At 36.5% G+C, this 19218-nt stretch overlaps 1 protein-coding gene across 1 annotated transcript in view; it reads right to left on the reverse strand.

The window, feature by feature from the left end:
* Nucleotides 1-19218, reverse strand: part of LOC121875091 (signal-induced proliferation-associated 1-like protein 1) — a 206041-nt gene that overhangs the window by 87363 nt on the left and 99460 nt on the right. The window contains exons 9-12 of the mRNA XM_042379436.1: nucleotides 10627-10761; nucleotides 10157-10281; nucleotides 2254-2375; nucleotides 1307-1331 (exon numbers count right to left, since the gene is read on the reverse strand). Of these exons, the coding sequence (XP_042235370.1) occupies nucleotides 1307-1331; nucleotides 2254-2375; nucleotides 10157-10281; nucleotides 10627-10761 (407 nt within the window). The remainder of the gene's footprint in view (nucleotides 1-1306; nucleotides 1332-2253; nucleotides 2376-10156; nucleotides 10282-10626; nucleotides 10762-19218) is intronic.

The raw sequence follows: 19218 nt of genomic DNA on the forward strand, positions 1-19218 counted from the left end.
CCTCCAACAACCACACCCACGCCCCAACATCACCCCCACCTCCACAAACACACACACCTTAACACCACTCACACACCCTCCACACACACACACCCAACACCACTCACACACCCCTCCACACACCCCAACACCACTCACACACCTCCACACACACACCCCAACACCACTCACACACCTCCACACACACACACCCCAACACCACCCACACACCCCTCCACACACACACCCCAAACACCACCACACACCCCTCCACACACACACCCCAACACCACCACACCTCCACACACACCCCAACACCACACACCCTCCACACACACCCCAACACCACTCACACACCCAACACCACCACACACCTCCACACACACACACCCCAACACCACTCACACCCTCCACACACACACCCCAACACCACTCACACACCCTCAACAAGGAATTAAGACAGTAAACATGTGGAGTGAGGGTCTTGTGTGACAAATTTGGTGGCGTGATCATGAAGTTGTGAGTTAAATTTCAACTTTTGGTTTTGGACATTCATTTTCCACTCCATCTCTAATTACCCACACCTCTGCTTTCTCCTCCATATTTTAAAATGTTATGTAACATAATGTTGAAGGGATACAACTTTGCTACTTATACTTATCATGATCTCCCTAATTTAAGGTTTGAGTTTATTCAAGACATCTTCAGGTCATGAGACCACTAATCACTCCACCCAAGGGGTGACCTGACATTCTATCAGAAAGTCAGTAATATGAGACCACTAATCCCCCACCCTACCTCCAAATGACACTGAGTCAGGTCAGGTCCCCCAAAATACTTTAGCTTCCATCTTTATTCAAGACACTTTTAGAAATGCTCTTGATTTTCAACCCAGGAATTTTTTTTCCCAAACCTGGAAATTTTTGGATAATTCCGGCTTAGGGAATGATTTTCCGGGCAAATTTCAATTCCAGTTACAGGGGGTATTGGAGATTTCTGGGTTTGAGGGATTCCGGGTAACGGAGATATTACTTGTACTGTATATATAATACACTCACACACACAATTGTGTGTGTGCACATGTATATGTGTGCATGTATGTACATGTGCATGACTGTGCATGCATGCATGTGTGTGTGTGTGTATGTGTGTTCTGTACAACCATGAGTAAAATATTAGTAGAATAATCTTACTTGAGTCTCAGCCCTGAGTGACAGCTGTGAGTCTGGCTACCACCTCACCCAGAATTTCTTCTCCTGCTTCGTTTCCAGGTGTTCCAGGCAGTTAATTAGCAGGCATTCACCTTGATGGTAAAATATGCTTAAACCTGATGGAGATTGGTAAAAAGACAGCTATAAGTCATAAGAACATTTTGTGATTGACAAATATAAAGATTGTAAAGACTGAACTATGCTATTACTAACAAGACAGTGACAAGTTCTTTAACAATTCTACTGTACTGGATTGTATAGCATAGTACAGTATAGTAAATGCCAAATATTAGTCCATTGGTCATCCATGGATACAAACAATTAAATAACAATAAGTTATGGGGTTCTCGGCTTGTCAGACAGGAGAATTATGCATAACTAAAACTTCATCAGATTTATAAATTAAAATAATGATATATTTTACAGTAACACTGTACAGTATCCTGCTACACTGTCCGGCATGTCCTGCTAACATGTTAACTATCAGTGAACAAAAGATAATAATGGGTCAATAAAGTGTTGACAGTTAATATACTTGTAGCTTCTGCAAATGACTCCCTAGTGCCCAATAACACAAGCCAGCAGCTCTTCCGTCTGAGTAAATTTCTGCACTAAATGTTCTTATCTCAGTTCCCATTCAACAGGAAATCCACTGTGAATGGCTAAAAGCATAGTCATCTAGTGGTTTTATACAAAATCACACTACCTGGCTTGGCCAAGCACTGGCGTGTTCAGGCAACAACACACCTTCCACACTACTTGTGCCTGCAGTGCACACCACACATACACCATGACCCCCCATGCACACACACACACTTCTCATTTCAGCATCCAGCTCCCAGTCTGTGCACATATGCTGGGCTGACCTGTGGTATGCAGTTATTGTAGTGGTGGTGGAATGGCTTGGAAGTGGGGGCTGGTATAGTAGTGGTTTGGTAGTGGGGTTTGGTATATAGTAGTGATGTGGTAGTGGCAGGAAATGGGGCTGGTGTAGTAGTAGTGTGGTAGTGGGGTTGGTGGGAGACAGCATGATTGTATTAAATGCTCTGGATATGAAACTTACCCTTGTAGTGGCTTAATGGTCCAACCAATAACACTCTTGCAGGGTGCAGCAAAGATGACTGCAGCTGTTGCCTCCTCAACTACCACCACAGAGTCTATAGAGATGCCTACTACACAGTCCACCTGAAAACAGATATACAGTATTATATATATATATATATATATATATATATATATATATATATATATATATATATATATATATATATATATATATATATATATATATATATATATATATATATATATAGTGATATATATTATAACAGGCTCTAATTAGTTTCTGAGCACTTGTTAAGTTATAGCATTAGATTAGTTATAGGGTTAATCCTTTCTGAGCCCCAAATACAACCATAACACTGAAAAATATAATAAAATTGTAAAAATTGTAAAAAGTACATAAATATGCATCTAAACCCTGAAATAAAGAATATCATTAATACTTGTAATAAAAAACAATAAATTATTAAAAAATAAATAAAATTTTTAAATAATAATGTTTAGATTTAGGAGTTTAAGGTTATAGCATTCTCAATTTTATATGTAAAACCGTTAGTTATAGGGATATTACGTTAGTAAGATCCGTTGGATATAGCATACCATGCATTCTCATTCAGTACCTTGCCAGAACAGGACTTTCACTTTCTAAGTGCATCTACTCATATCAGGGGTGAAGTATAATTTTTTTTTTTTTTTTTTTAGCTCATAACTCATACAAGTACCTGGCCAGAATATAATTTACATTGCTGGAATTCTTGCAATATGATGATCATTTGAATATAAACATCATGGATTTTGCATTAGACATACAAATTTTAGATCTAATGTAATAATTTGGTTTTACACAAAGCAAATATTTTATCTTTTGTGCAAAATATAGGAAGTTTACATTCAAAATATTCTGACCTGCAAGGAATCCAGAAATGTCAATTATATTATCCAAACTTTAGTCTGAGGTATTATATATTACTATATGTTAAAATCTAGTGTTTTCATCCAAACATTTCTCAGAGGTAGGAGCCAGTGAGCTAGGAAAGGGGAGGAGTTTAGTCCATTATTTGAGTGGACATTAACCTGGCGACTGTATTTCTCTTAAATATTTATTGTGTGAGCATACCATCATAAAATTAAGATGTTATTTTTACTGCAACATAGGTATTGTGTCGGAAAAAGTGGAGTTTGGGGGTCGGGCCAGTCTCTATTGGAATTAATCCAATATGTTCTGTTGTTCACTTTACGCGGTTTTCACTTTCCGTGGTACCCTGTGGGTTCAATTGACCGCGTAAATTTACTACTGTATATACAATCTGCGCGGAATGTTAGATCGTGTGCTGAAAAAATATTGATATTTACGATTATGTTATATAAATAAAGTCAAGTAACACTTACCACTTCAATTAATACTTTGTAGTGTTTCCTCTGCGCTTCAGACAGTCTTTTTAGCCGAGGAACACTGTCAGCAAGGTTTTAAGAGGTCAGGTGGCAAATTAGCGGGTATCCTGATGGCTGCCTCTAGCTTAGGATTGATGATGTGTCAGCGTCGCGCAGAGCGATGTAACAATGGACCACAAATTTTTCTGTGGGTTAAGATCTGGGCTACTGCCAGGCCAGTCATTAAAAAGGTACCTCAGATCTTTGAGCCACTGTGTGTGCACAGCAGTGTGGCATGGGGCGCAGTCCTGCATGAAAAAGAGCTTGCCTTGGTTTTATCAAATGATTCAGGTAAAAATCACTGAGCAGTTCAAGATAGTTGTACTGATTCATTATCTGGTTCTTAGGGAGGTTACTAGTTCACCAACACCATAATCGTAAAAGGCCCAAACCATAAGCGGGGCAGGGTGCTTAACAGTCTTTACAGTGTACTGTGGGAGGTCTGGCGTCTGAGTGGGGGGGGCAGTACACCCTCCCTCCATTACTCCCAGTCACAGAAAAGGTAGCCTCATCCGACCATAATACACTCCTCCATGTCTCTAAATCCCACACTTCATATTTCTTGCAAAAATTCCACTCTATTTTCCGTCTGTCTCTTTGTCAACAGAGGGTTTATGGTTGAACATAATCTTAAATCCCAGGTCATCGGTGCAGGGCTTGTTGAACACAACATAACGAGACTGACTCAAAAGCGGGGGTTCTCTCTTTCACTTCACGTGCTGTGGTGAGGATTGGACCGACAGTCGAAAACCTTAAGTGTCGTGGAGACAATAATTTAAGCCTACCAGACTTAGGTAATGGGAGCTGGTAACTCTCGTCCTCTCTCAAGGTCACGGAAGCGTTTGACAAGATTTTGAACAACTCGTAATGCCACACCAGTCTGAGCGATATCTCTCAGTACATGGTTTAAGCACATTGCAATAACTGCTGCAATATAGTCTCTTGTAGTAACCCTCCTGGACATCTCTGATGGCCACTATGTCGAGTTAATGCACCTTAAACTAGACAAAAGCGTGGCCACGGCGGCGGGAACCCGCACAATAAATATTCCCCTCACAGCAGCCAGGCGCACTGACTACAAGCCGTGGCGTGTTCTCAGTTGCCGTCAGCACTTGCCAACAAACCAAGGTTTTGACATCTACATCCCAGGACAGGCTTCACAACATATGATCTTATTTTGCGAGAACTTGGTTAGTCGGGCCCTATCGCGACTTAACATTCCGCCAAGACTGTATATGTGTGTGTGTGTGTGTGTGTGTGTGTGTGTGTGTGTGTGTGTGTGTGTGTGTGTGTGTGTGTGTGTGTGTGTGTGTGTGTGTGTGTGTGTGTGTGTGTGTGTGTGTGTGTGTGTGTGTGTGTGTGTGTGTGTGTGTGTGTGTGTGTGTGTATATATATATATATATATATATATATATATATATATATATATATATATATATATATATATATATATATATATATATATATATATATATATATATATATATATATATATATATATATATATATATATATATATATATATATATATATATATATATATATCAGGTCACCTCTGTATATTTAAGCTCTCTCTGTCCATGTAATTCAGTTGCTCTGAAGATGTCTTGAATAAAGACTAAAGCTAAGGTGTCTGTTTCTTTCCAGTGTGAATTTATCGCTGATCAGCTTAGCCCAGCAATCGCCATGACTGTGTGTATATATATATATATATATATATATATATATATATATATATATATATATATATATATATATATATATATATATATATATATATATATATATATATATATATATATACAGTCATGCGCCGGTTAACGTCCTAGATACGTTCTTGGAAACATGACGTTAACCGAAATGGACGATATCCGATCACCACATAAACTTTTTATTTATACTTATGTGTATGTGGAATACTAAATACATACATATACACTTTTACTCTTAAATCACTACTGTAATGTGATACAGGTGATTAATTTTTATCTCTTGTGCAAAATACATGATGTTTATATTAAAATTATTCACTGTTTTACAAGGATTCCAGCAACGCCGAGCAGATGGGGGAGAGAGAGGGTGCGAGGGGGGAGGGGAGGTAGTACGTTTGACAGTTGGCACAGGCCCAGGTCTAACGCGTGTATATTTATCAGTTCTTAGGTGACAAGCTTCTCTCTTATAAAAATCCAGTGAAATGACCTGGGTGAATATAATTAACATAGCTGGGATTCTTGTAAGATACTGATTTATTTGAATATAAACATGTTGTAATTCGCACTAGACATAACAATTTTAGTACCGTAATCAAATTAGTACATGTGCAGTCCAGCTTTGCACTAATTTAATTTACGTTTATTTTAGTATGGTGTGCGAATGTAAATGGGTGAAAATAAATGAAGAAATTTATGTAAATCTACCTAAAAATACAGTCGAAAATTTTTTATAAAATGTACTACAGTATTGTACACTAATGTACTACATTTTTTACATCTTGAGCAAAATATATGACGTTTATATTCAAATTAATCTCTGTCTTGCAAGGATTTCAGCAATGCAAATTATATTATCGTAACTATAGTCTGAGATATTATATAAAATAAACATAAAGAAATCACCAGGGTGGGAAGAGGGGGCGGGAGGAGAGGTGACAGAATGTCTGGCGTTTGTTTGTTTATTTATTTGAGATAATAAGATTTGACAGTTGGCGCTGAAGGCCTGCCTGCGTGTTTATTTATCATTACATAAGAGTGGCTAAGCTCTTCTCATAATTTTCCACCCAAACGACCTGGGTGAATATAACTTACATTGGAGGGATTCTTGTAAGATAGTACAGTGAACCCTCACTTTACGCGGTTAATTCAACCCACGGCGGGCCGCGTAAAGTGAGAAACGCGTAAAGTGAACAACATAACATATGGGATTAATTTAAATAGAGACTGGGCCGACCCCCAAACTCCACTTTTTCAGACACAATACTTACGTTGTAGTAAAAATAACTTCTTAATTTTATGATGGTATGCACACACAATTAATAATTAAGAGAAATATCAATAATATTAGGTTTTTTAACACTTACATTAGTAGAAAATATGGCTGGGCACACGGGGATGGGGGGTTGGTTCCAAGGCAGAGGGCAGATTATTGGCCCTCACCTGTATCATTTGTATCAATTGTATCACTATCCACCACAGAGGCTTGCAGGGCCTCTTTGTCAAACCCCACAAAGTCCATATAAGTCCATATCCTCACTATAATTATCACTATCACTGACTTGGGCCGGCTGTGGTGGGTGGCGGGTGAAGAACTCGGTAATGTTTTGATGACTGGGCGACCTTGTGCGCACCCTGCTCGCGCCGCACTCCGCGTAAAGGGGTACACGCACCTTGGAATGTGAGCATTCCGGTTTCGGCAGGGTACCGCGTAAACGTGGAAACGCGGAATGTGGGACCGCGTAAAGCGAGGGTTGACTGTAATTTATTTGAATGGTTTTTTTTTTTCAATTTAAATTTTAATTGTTTATTCCTTGATAGAGGAAGTGGGATCCTAGTGCTGTCACTTGGTACCCCTGTACCATAACACCAGAAGCAACTGGCCAGTGTCACAAGTATATACAGTCATCCCTTGGTTATCGCGCCTAATTGGGACCCCGCTGATAACGAAAGTACAGAACCTATGGGATTTATTCTAATTAGTTCCAGGCACCCAAGACCCAAGTTTCCCATTTTACGACCATTTATACCCACTTAATATATATATAATGTTATGGTAAATATCTTAAACACACATAGGCATGGCTAGGCTAGGTTTATTACAAAGTGATGAAAAGGGTACGCTTAATACTGTAGTCCACAAAACATGTAGCTACAGTGGGGTATGCTATAACGAACGTAATTGGTTCCAGAACCTCGTTCGTTATAGCATTCGTTCGTTATAGGATTAATCCGTTCCAGGCCCCCAAATACAACCACTTAACACTGAAAAAATTCTGTGGAAAATGTAAAAAATACAGTATTTTATCTTACCTTAGTGTTATTCAGCATGCAGGTACCCCTAAACACTGGCACATCACTATCACTTCCACTGGGAGTCTTGGCTTTAAGGTCCTCAAACAATTGTTTAGCCTTCTCACAAATTATAGCTTCACTAATGTTACCACCTGCCATTTCTTTCTCCTTTATCCACACTAAGAGTAAATTTTCCATCTCTTCAATCACATTACACCTTGCTTTGCTAAGTCTAAAGATTCCCTTAGCCACTTGCACAGTTTTTAACTCCTCTTTATTCTTCAAAATCGTACATATAGTCGATTTAGCCATCCCATACATCACTAAGTTTCGCAATGCTTCTTCCATTCTCACGTTTCTTTATAATTTCTTAATTAGTTTCAAGGGTTATTAGCTTTCTCATTCGCTTTGGACGATTCATTGTTACAATTGTATACATGTATAACAAAATAGTTATACAAATAACGCGAATTTCCACATCAAAAGACGAAATTTCAACAATAACAGTGGTGCACTGGCTACACAATGAGACAAAGATGGCGCCTGACGCTCTTGTTGTGGGTCGGGGTACAACAATATTCATGCGCCAGGCGAAATAGTCCCGTATTCATCCGCGTTTGTTGTAGGAGTTGCGTTCGTTATAGCATTCTCAATTTTATAGGTAAAACCGTTCGTTATAGGAATATTCGTAGTAGGATCCGTTCGTTACAGCATACCCCACTGTATGCTTTTTTATTTGGTCCCCCGTCATACGAGTCCGATTCTGTAACATCAGGACGCCTGAGTCCTCCGTTGTCTCTCTTAATCTTAGAGTGCACCAGAAACTTTACTATTTTTAGTAATGCCACAGAATTTAAAATTGCAACCCCAATTGCAACTGGGGTTGCAATTGTTGAGGCAACTAGATATGTCTGATTACAGCAAATGTGTTATTGTCAATTTGTAGGTGAAAGATTTTATCCTCAATAGATGTAGGTTAACATTTCACCTGTAGGCAAATGCTTAGAAAAGCCTAAGTAAGGAAGCATATTCCTTTAACACATAATATCTGACCAGTATGGGGAGGGTCATCGTGTCTCCATCAGGGGGTCGTGGAGTGGTTATTGAACCAGTCTGAAAATATTTCTCTGGTTACCCATGCTTTCTTGTTGGCATAATAATGCACAGGTAAATTGTGTACACCTTTCATACATCTTGGTCGTCGGCTTTTTCCAATCACTGCCAACTTTAACTTGTGTGCCTGCAGCATTGGCACACTCAAGAACAGTCAACCTGTCCTTAGCATCCTTAACACCTGTTGGTGCTCTCTCATCAGCGGTTGTTAACGTTTTTCTAGGAACATAGCGCCAGTACAGAGCTGTTTCATCAGCATCGTAAATTTGTTCACGACTAAGGTTTTCATCAGATATAATTTTGGCAAATTCGTCAATGTAATGTTCAGCTGCTTCATGATCAGCAGAAGCTTTATCACCACAGATTTTCAGATATTTTATACCATGACGCTTCTTAAATTTCTGCAGCCAACCTTCTGAATATTCACACTCACCATCAATGTTCAGTTCTTCGTGGTGTATTTTACCTTGTTTCATGACCATCAAACCAGTCAGTGGAATACCTTCAGTTCTTCGTTGTCGAATCCACTCAATCAGCACGCGGTCAAGATCTTCATTTTTTGCCCTATGCAATGTTTTTCTGTTTTGCATTATTAAGGGGTCATCACTGTCAGTGTAAAACTTTAACAACTTGTCTTTCTGTTTCTTTAAGTCATATACGGTGGTAGTTCCCACACCATATTCTTCAGTAAGATGCCGCACAGGTACACCACGATCAAGCTTCTGTAATAACTCCACTTTCTGTGCTATCGATAATGAGAGACGCTTCCTTTTCTTCTCGTTGTAACCCATAGGGGTATCTGAAGCTCTTTTTGGCATTTTCAGTGAAGTTAAACAAAATTACATAAAAATATGAGAGCAGCAGACACAAATGTGTGACTACAGTAGTAGCAACACTGAGACACATGGCGCCTCACTCACCCGCTGCCCGACGTTTGTCAAGCGCCCAAAAGCGTCAGGTCCAAGTCATGTTCGATTTCACAGTACTGTATGTATTACAGTACAGGTATTATTATTATTATTATTATTATTATTATTATTAATTTTATTATTATATTTTATTATTACTATTATTGTTATAATTATTATTTTATTGTGGTGTACAGTATTTTAATTACAATTTTTATTTACTGTACTATGAATAATTATTATTACTATTACATTTTCGCCCACCAGGCCCCGATGTGAGTCAGTGATTTATGCCCGGGTGGGCTAATCCCTGTTTAAAAAAAAAAAAAATTAAAAAAAAAAAAAAAATGCCCTACAAAAAACTTTCGGTTTTTAGAGCTTTTCGGTTTTCACAATTTCAGATAAAAGGTTGTCAACCTGTATTACAATAAAATATAAGTAGTCTTACAGTGTGCTGAAGGGCTGCATCATGCACAGTGAGCGGCCATGACAGGGCACCACGCACTGTGACGTCAGGAATGTACTTAACTCCTTTCTTTTCCTTCTTGCCACCACGAGAGAAGCCCATTAGTGCTGGAAAAAAGTTTGAGTCCTTATTGGTTGATGTATTCCAATAAAAAGTTCCAGAAACTGATTTTTTATACAAACTTATAGAGATATAAACACACATTTCCCATAAATAAAGCTTGTTGTGGAAAATACTGTTTCGAAGTTAAATGAGATATTATCATTTGAGTTAAAATCCAGATGTGGAATGTGTGGTTCACAAACCTCATGACATCAGATTTTGTCATGGAATACTACCATTCAACTCACAATTATAAGACAGAGTTAAGTCAAATTTCTCAAAAATTTTCTACCCTTACTGAAAAGTTTCCATAAATGATGATCTTACACTTTGTTTTAGATAAAACTCACAGAATTTAGTGGAAGTGTCGAGGGCAGTGGAAGACGAGTGGTTGAGGGCTAAATCTTTCAGGTACTCATGTCTTGTACGTGTTGCCATGGCAGCAAACTTCTCTGACCGCAATGCTGCTATTTCACCATTAATAGCTGAAATATGATGAAAATAAAATTATATAAATTGGTACTATTTTTAGATGACTTTAGATAAAAGTTATATTCTAAAAATAAAGAACACACCAGGTATAAAAATCAATATACAGTATACACAATCTGTATACAGTACAGTATATATATATATATATACAGTGACCCCTCGTTTAACGAACACCTCGGTTAACGTAATTTCGATTAACGAACTGCCTTCCATAAGGATCTTCAATTCGGTTAACGAAAAAAAATTCGCTTAACGAACTTCTTACGAACCGACCTCAACATGTTTTCGCTTGCACTGACCGGGCAACCAGCTTTAGTATCAGTCCGCCAATACATTAATCGGTTCTAGGGCTTAAATTCCTTACTATTTTTGTAAATATCAAGAAGTTTATACTATTCAATAATTTTAAAAGTTTAATATTCAATTTTTTAGTCATTTTAACAATTATTGAACAAAATTGAAGGTAAAGTGACTAGTTTAATGCGCGGCATCCAGCCTCTTAACACAGCAAACAGGCGTCAGTCTCTCTCTGTTTTCACTGGAGGTAACATCTTGCTTGAGACTCTCTTCAACTAAACGCTTTTTTTCTGTGTTTCCAAGCAAATTATTGGTCATTTTGAAATATATTTTATATATTGACAATATATAATGCAGTGCAGTGTTGATTTAAAGAAAATAATCTTGAATTAAACCAGAGAGCTAAAATTTTATGGGTGAAATGGCACCATGGGGTGACTTCTCTTCCACCCCAATACCTTCTCTTCTTCCTTCTCCTCCACCCCCATTCTAAATCCCATCATCATCATCATCATCCAGGAGCCTTCTACATACACACCTCAAAGTAAGTGAACTTTCTACCATTTTTGTTGAATTTAGGAAATTTTCGGTGAGCTGGAACCAATTACCCAAAAACCCATTGAAACAATGGTTTCGGTTAACGAACGTTTCGGTTAACGAACGACCTTCTGGAACGGATTGAGTTCGTTAACCGAGACACTATTATTGTTATTGTTATTGTTATATAATAATATATATATATATATATATATATATATATATATATATATATATATATATATATATATATATATATATATATATATATATATATATATATATATATATATATATATATATATATATATATATATATATATATATATATATATATATATATATATATATATATATATATATATACAGTGACCCCTCGTTAGAACTAATCCGTTCCAGAAAGTTGGATTCGTTAGAAAAAATTCGTTAACGAAACCATTGTTTCAATGGGTTTTTGGGTAATGGTTCCAGCTCACAAAAATTTCTAAATTCAACAAAATGGTAGAAAAGTTCACTTACTTTGAGGTGTGTATGTAAGAGGCTCTGGATGATGATGATGATGGGATTTAGAATGGAGTGGAGAAAAAAAGAGAATCAGTGAATAACACATTCACCCATAATTCAGTTGTTAATAACATTATTTGATTTGGATTATTATATATATATATATATATATATATATATATATATATATATATATATATATATATATATATATATATATATATATATATATATATATATATATATATATATATATATATATATATATATATATATATATATACTCACACAGTATTACCCGCCTAACGTGGTTTCACTTACGCGTTTATCATATCATGTGCCTCGCCAAGCTGAACTTTCACTTAACTGCAGTTTTTTCCACATATCGCTGTGAGGTGTGTCCGCTCGAGATGCTATTTTTAGATTTGCCCACCCTGCCTGACTGCCTGTTTTAGCTCATAAATTCATACAAATTACCGGCCAGAATATAATTTACATTGCTGGAATTCTTATAATTTGGTGATCATTTTGAATATAAACATCATATTTTGCATTAAACATACAAATTTTAGATACAAATTTTTCTCCAAATTAACTATGTTATCTTTTGTGCAAAATATATGACATTATATTCAAAATATTCTCGTCTTACAAGGAATCCAGCAATGTCAATTATATTATCTAACTTTAGTTTGAGGTATTATTTATTAAAATTTAGTGGTTATCACACATCTCCTTGGGACGGTTGGTGGGGGTGGGGAGGAGGGACCGACCGACCATCTGTTACCCTGTGAAGAATTTTTTTTTTTATTAACTGAAGATATTTGTTTTAGCTCATAAAATTCATACAAATTACGGGTCTGAATATAATTTACATTGCTGGAATTCTTATAATTTGATGATCATTTTGATATAAACATCATATTTTTGCATTAGACATACAAATTTTAGATAAAAATTTTTCTCAAATTAACTATGTTATCTTTTGTGCAAAATATATGACATTTATATTCAAAATATTCCTGGTCTTACAAGAATCCAGCAATGTCAATTATATTATTCTAACTTTAGTTTGAGGTATTATTTATTAAAATTTAGTGGTTATCACACATCTCCTTGGGGCCGGTTGGTGGGGGGTGAGGAGGAGGGGCCGGACCGACCATCTGTTACCCTGTGAAGAATTATTTTTTTTTATTAACTGAAGATATTTGTTTTAGCTCATAAAATTCATACAAATTACCGGTCTGAATGTAATTTACATTGCTGGAATTCTTATAATTTGATGATCATTTTGAATATAAACATCATATTTTTGCATTAGACATACAAATTTTTAGATAAAAATTTTTCTCAAATTAACTATGTTATCTTTTGTGCAAAATATATGACATTTATATTCAAAATATTCCTAGTCTTCAAGGAATCCAGCAATGTCAATTATATTATCTAACTTTAATCTGAGGTATTATTTAATACTAAATGTTAAAAACCCTGGAAGGATTGGTGGGGTGGGGGGAGGTTGGGACTGACGGCGGTTGGAAGAGGCAAGGTTGAGTCCATTATTTGAATGGACATTAACTTGGCGACTGTATTTCTCTATTTCTCTTAAGTATTAATTGTGTGCATGTACCATCATAAATTAAGATGTTATTTTTACTACAACATAGGTATGTGCCTTCAAAAGTGGAGTTTGGGGGTCGGGCGGTTTCTATTGGAATTAATCCCATGTTCTGTTGTTGTTCATAGCAGGACCCTCTGGGTTCAATTGACGCGTTAAGTGAAATTCTACATTTATATATGCTGATAACCACAAGTAAATCACTGTAGGTGCGCGTGATCTAGGTATATGCTGATAACCACAAGGAAAGAAAAACAGAAGTTCCCAAAAGCTTTACTGTAATTCACATCTTCAGGGGTGAGTACAGACTAGGTTATCAGCATATATATATATGTATGTATGTATGTATGTATGTATGTATGTATATATATATATATATATATATATATATATATATATATATATATATATATATATATATATATATATATATATATATATATATATATATATATATATATATATATATATATATATATATATTTATTTTAGCGGGAGAGAGGGGAGAGAGAAGACGGTGCTGCATTTAGCAGTTAAGGGGTGAGATGCAGTTTCTTAGAAAAAAATTTTTTCGGGGTCAGATGCATGTTTTCTCAGCACATGAGGACAGTGCTGTCTTTTTTAAAGGGGTGTAATATTCAGAAATTTCAGTGTAATTTCAAACGCGGCACATTGGAGACTGAGTTCAAGGTCGTCCGAGGAAGACCGGCGCTCTGCAAATGGCGAGAGTTTGTGAACTAGGCCTATGTGATACTAAAAGTAATTTACCAAATTAATATGGAGGCATTATGAAACTAAATATCAGTCATTAAATTATAAGTAATGGATCGTTTATCAGTCTGAATAATGTTCGGGTGTCCCAAAGTTATTAGTTAGGCGGAAAATATGTCACGTAAGCCTAACCTAACGCCTTTGAAGGACCGCGAGGCTGGCTAGTCCTCAGTCCTGTAGCATCGGACCAACATGATGTCCCTGCGTCCGTCACAGGAAATAGTCCGCGTGGCCTAGTCACCTGTGTTGTGCTATTGCAGTATAACAAGTAAGTCTCATTCGATCTCAGATAGGGTTAGATAGGGCAGTGATAGAGTTATCAAGAGCTAACAGTGAGTTAATTTCAGGGTTCGTCAGAACCCTTGACTGCGAGAATGATGACTGCGAAGATTGACTGCGTTGATGATTGAGGGTTGGCGATTATGCCGTTGGACCGATCAGTGTAGGTCTGTCACTGTTTAGCGGGGTATCAAAGGATCTCTTGAGTGAATCTAGCGTCTGGGTGCCCAGCTAGCGCCGGAGACGATCGTTGAGGTCATCAGCTCTCCTCTACCTCGCTCACAATACCACATATCTCAAGCAGCTTAGTGAAACCCTTTTTGCTAACGGAAGCTAAAGCTTCTCTCAACTGTACAAAGGTCTGATTGGCTCACTCCTTCCGCTTCATGGATGTACTGGGGGTAAAGTGAAGCCAACCGAGTGATCAGGATTGCACACTGGGGCCAAGAGTCAGTAGAGTTTAAGTACACTTTCCAAAGGTGGAGAAAAGCTGATTTGGGCCTTAAACTAAGGGTGCTGTTGGTTTGTACCTAAAACGACTACAGAGTGCAGGTGGAATCTGTGTGTGTGTTAGGTTAGGGGCATGGTTCACGGGTTTAGTGGACTCAGTAACTTCTTAATAATAGTGACAATAATTTTGTGTATAGTTATTAATATTTTCAGTTACTAATGTATGCTGTGTGCATTTAATATTTCTTTATAATCTCGATCTCAGGTATAACCTCTGATCCCCAGATCAGTGTTTAAGTTAGGTTAGGAAGTTTGTATCTGTTGGGGTAATATAATTTTGTTGGCGCCCTGAATGCCTATTCAGGGTGGAGTTAATAAACTCTGATTTTTATACCATTTTCTCATACCATTTTGGTGAATTGCCCTTAGGCCTATTCATGTAGAGTTATTAATTTCTTATTTTTTAATACCATTTCTCAGTGATTGATATTTTCTTGAAAGCCCTTAAGGCCTGGTTCATATTTGCAACAACATTTCTTAATACTTTAAACTTATTATCCTCTAATGAGGCATTGCCTGAGTTTCTAATAATTTCAACATCATGTATAACTTTTATTCCCAGAGTAGTATTTTAAGTTCAGGTTAAGTGAGCATATTTGTACCATTATTTGGTTGTGTTTGTAGTGTTGGAGGAATATAAGTGTAGAATTTTACAGTGTGTCTCATTCATCCCAGTCACAGACTTCTATCCTTCCACAGGTCAGCGGACAATTCATTTTGTTTAGTAGATTTAAGTGTTCTTGTACTGGTTCGGGATTTTTCTCCAAAGGCGTTTCCTGCAATTACCATCTAATAATCTTTAATAAACCCCAAGTCAAATGAGAAATTAAAAGTCCAGTAAATTCGACGGTTACATATATCAGGTTATTCCTCTCTAGTCCGGCATTCTGTGGTCGGAACGATTTTAGTTTGTCCAATAGGTAGATAGGCAGCTTTTTTTTTCTTATCTGAATTATTATTATTATTACAAAGTATTAAATTTTTGCCTCAGGCTAATGTGGGTTAGTGACCTATGCCGGGTGGGTAATCATAAAAAAAAAAAAAAAACAAAGCCACGGAAAAATTAAGGTTTGTTTACATCCGGCAGTTCGGCTCTCTCTCTCTATCTTTCTCTGCTTGTCTATAGAGTACAACATATAGCCCTTCAATATATATGAGCAGTAAATATGTGTTGCTTTCATATTCTTATCTAGAGTAATGACGATATGTTTTCACATGTCTTGTTTACATACTGGCAAGATTTCTTTTTTTACCATTAATGGTTAGTAACTTATATTGTTCCATTTATTAACATTAAATAACATTACAGGTACTTCAAACAACCATATTAATTTTTTTACATTAATTTTACTACAGCTAAAATCAGGGTCTTATTTTCTTCAGTTTTATATGTAGAACCAATCAGTCACTGATTTCGTAAGCTTTAACATAAACAATGCCGGCAGCCGTCTCGTCTCCTCTAATATTCCACGTATTATTACTAAAGTGTATTGTTAATTTTGCACACACAAACATTAATTCAATCAAAACAAATTCAGAAACATTAATTAAAATATACATGAACAGTAAATAAGTGTTGCTTTCATATTCTTATGTAATGTAATGAAGATATGTTTTCACGTGTGCGCACTTACATATGCGATCTCTCTTTTTTTCTTTACCATTATCGTTAGCTACTTCTATTGTTCCATTTATTAACATTAAATAACATTACTTAAAACAATCATATTAATTTTACTACAGCTACAACCAAGGTCTTATTTTCTTCAGTATTATATGTAGAACCAGTCAATCACTGGTTTTGTAATCAACGAAAACAATGCTGTGTCATTTCCTCGTGTGTTTTAATATTCTACGTATTATTAATGAATTGTATTGCTCATTTTGCACACATAAACATTAATTCAATAAAAAAGACATTGAGTAATAAACAATAATGAATCTTTTGTACAGAAGAGAAATGACGCTGTTTACATGATTATGCACGTTGTCTGCACGTTGGCGGGCCATTCAAACCCGTCGAAATTCAAGTTTCCGCCGTCAAAATTTTTATTTATTTATTTTTTTGTGTGTTCCAATAAAATACGTTAAGAATTAAAAACTCGCGAAATTTGAGAAGCTACTATACGATATTTAACCCTTCAATATGTCTTCAAAGAGACCATGATGCAGAGAAAGTGGTGCTAGTGCTTCCAAGCATAAGCACAAGTCACTATCTATCCAGGAAAAGGGTGAATTTCCATTGTACGGTAATTTCCATGGTCCGGCACCGGTCAGGTCCCGAGGTTGCCGGACTAGAGAGGTACAACCTGTATGTATGTATGTATGTATCTATCTATCTATCTATCTATCTATCTATATATATATATATATTTCATGTAAATCCACAATGAAAACGTGGATAAGATAAATCTTGATAAAATCACACGGGAAAATGGAAACAACGGAGTACCTTAGCTTTCGTCTTTATTCAAGACATCTTCAGAGGCAACTAGATTACATGGACAGAGAGAGGCTTAAATATACAGGGTGACCTTAAAAACAGGAGGTCAGGTCATAATGATGACATCCACTAATCCACACACCAACACACACGTAGAGGAGCTTAAGAGAAGGGTGGTGACGTGACTAACCAGGTCAGGTCAGAAAAAAGGACCCACAAAATAACTATCCTACATCTAGATCAAAGGTTTTCAAAGCATTTTTAACCTTGGGCCACTGACAAATAAATTTATGTAACATATTATCAGTTTTGAACTGACCATCACTAAGGTTTATTGATTTTAATTCCTTAATCAAACTAGCTTCAACCAGAAGTCTTTCTGTGACACAAGATGATTTGCATACTTCTAAGCTTTTTTCCCAAGCAATGGGGTGATTATTATTCCTAACATGAACGAACAAGGCACTGCTTTCAGATGCAGTTCTGATATTATACTTATGTTGTTTGATTCTGAGCTGCAGTGTTTTTCCTGTTTGTCCTACATAATTACAATTACATTTGCTACATGGAATACAATAAACACTTCCATTTACATTCAAACTTGGGCAATTCCTTATTAACATATTGGTAATGGTAGAGTCATACTTGAAAACAACATTAATATTTAAAAGCTTGAGGGACCGAACAAACGAGACAAGTTCATTACGATAGGGCAGAGTCAAAATATTCTTAAGTGTAGGAACTTGTCTGGTTTGAGAGGAATGAAAGGATTTTTTAGCCCTTTTAAAACAACGATCAACAAACACAGAAGGGTACCCGAGTTTCTGTGCAATGGAACGAATGTGTTTCAATTCATCGTCAATAAATTCAGAGTCACAAATACGCAGACATCTTAAGAACATAGAAGAAAAAACTGACATTTTGGGAGACTCCAGGTGATTCGATAAAAAGTGTACACACACACACACACACACACACACACACACACACACACACACACACAGGGTACAGTGGGTCCTTAACATTCGCGGGGTTAGGTAACAGAGATACCCGTGAATGTTAAAAATCTGTGTACTATTGCTGCCCCCCCTCCCCTAAAAAATCCCTGGCCCCCCATGTCCTTATTTACCGTATATACCTGTGTGTAGTTCGAGTTTTTAAGACCAAATTATTTGGCAAAAATTGGGGGTCGACCTCTAAATGGGTAATAGTTTTGTTAGGTTGAAAAATATTTACCAGTAACTACCAGTAAACAATGGAAACGATGCACCAACACACCACCAGCTGTGAGTGTCGGTACAGTTGCCAGGGCAGATCTCTTGCGAGCCCAAAGTAGCCAAATCCATGGTATGGTAGCACAGGACGATGTAAAACAAAGTATTCATTTATTAAAGTTAATTTATAGATACTGGACATAAATTTTTGTTCATTACATTTGAAACATCAATCTTTGTTAATTAAATTTGAAACAAGAGAAAACTACGATACTGG

This window comes from Homarus americanus, unplaced genomic scaffold (genome assembly GCF_018991925.1).
Source record: "Homarus americanus isolate GMGI-L3 unplaced genomic scaffold, GMGI_Hamer_2.0 scaffold36970, whole genome shotgun sequence".
Classification (NCBI taxonomy): Eukaryota; Metazoa; Arthropoda; class Malacostraca; order Decapoda; family Nephropidae; genus Homarus; species Homarus americanus.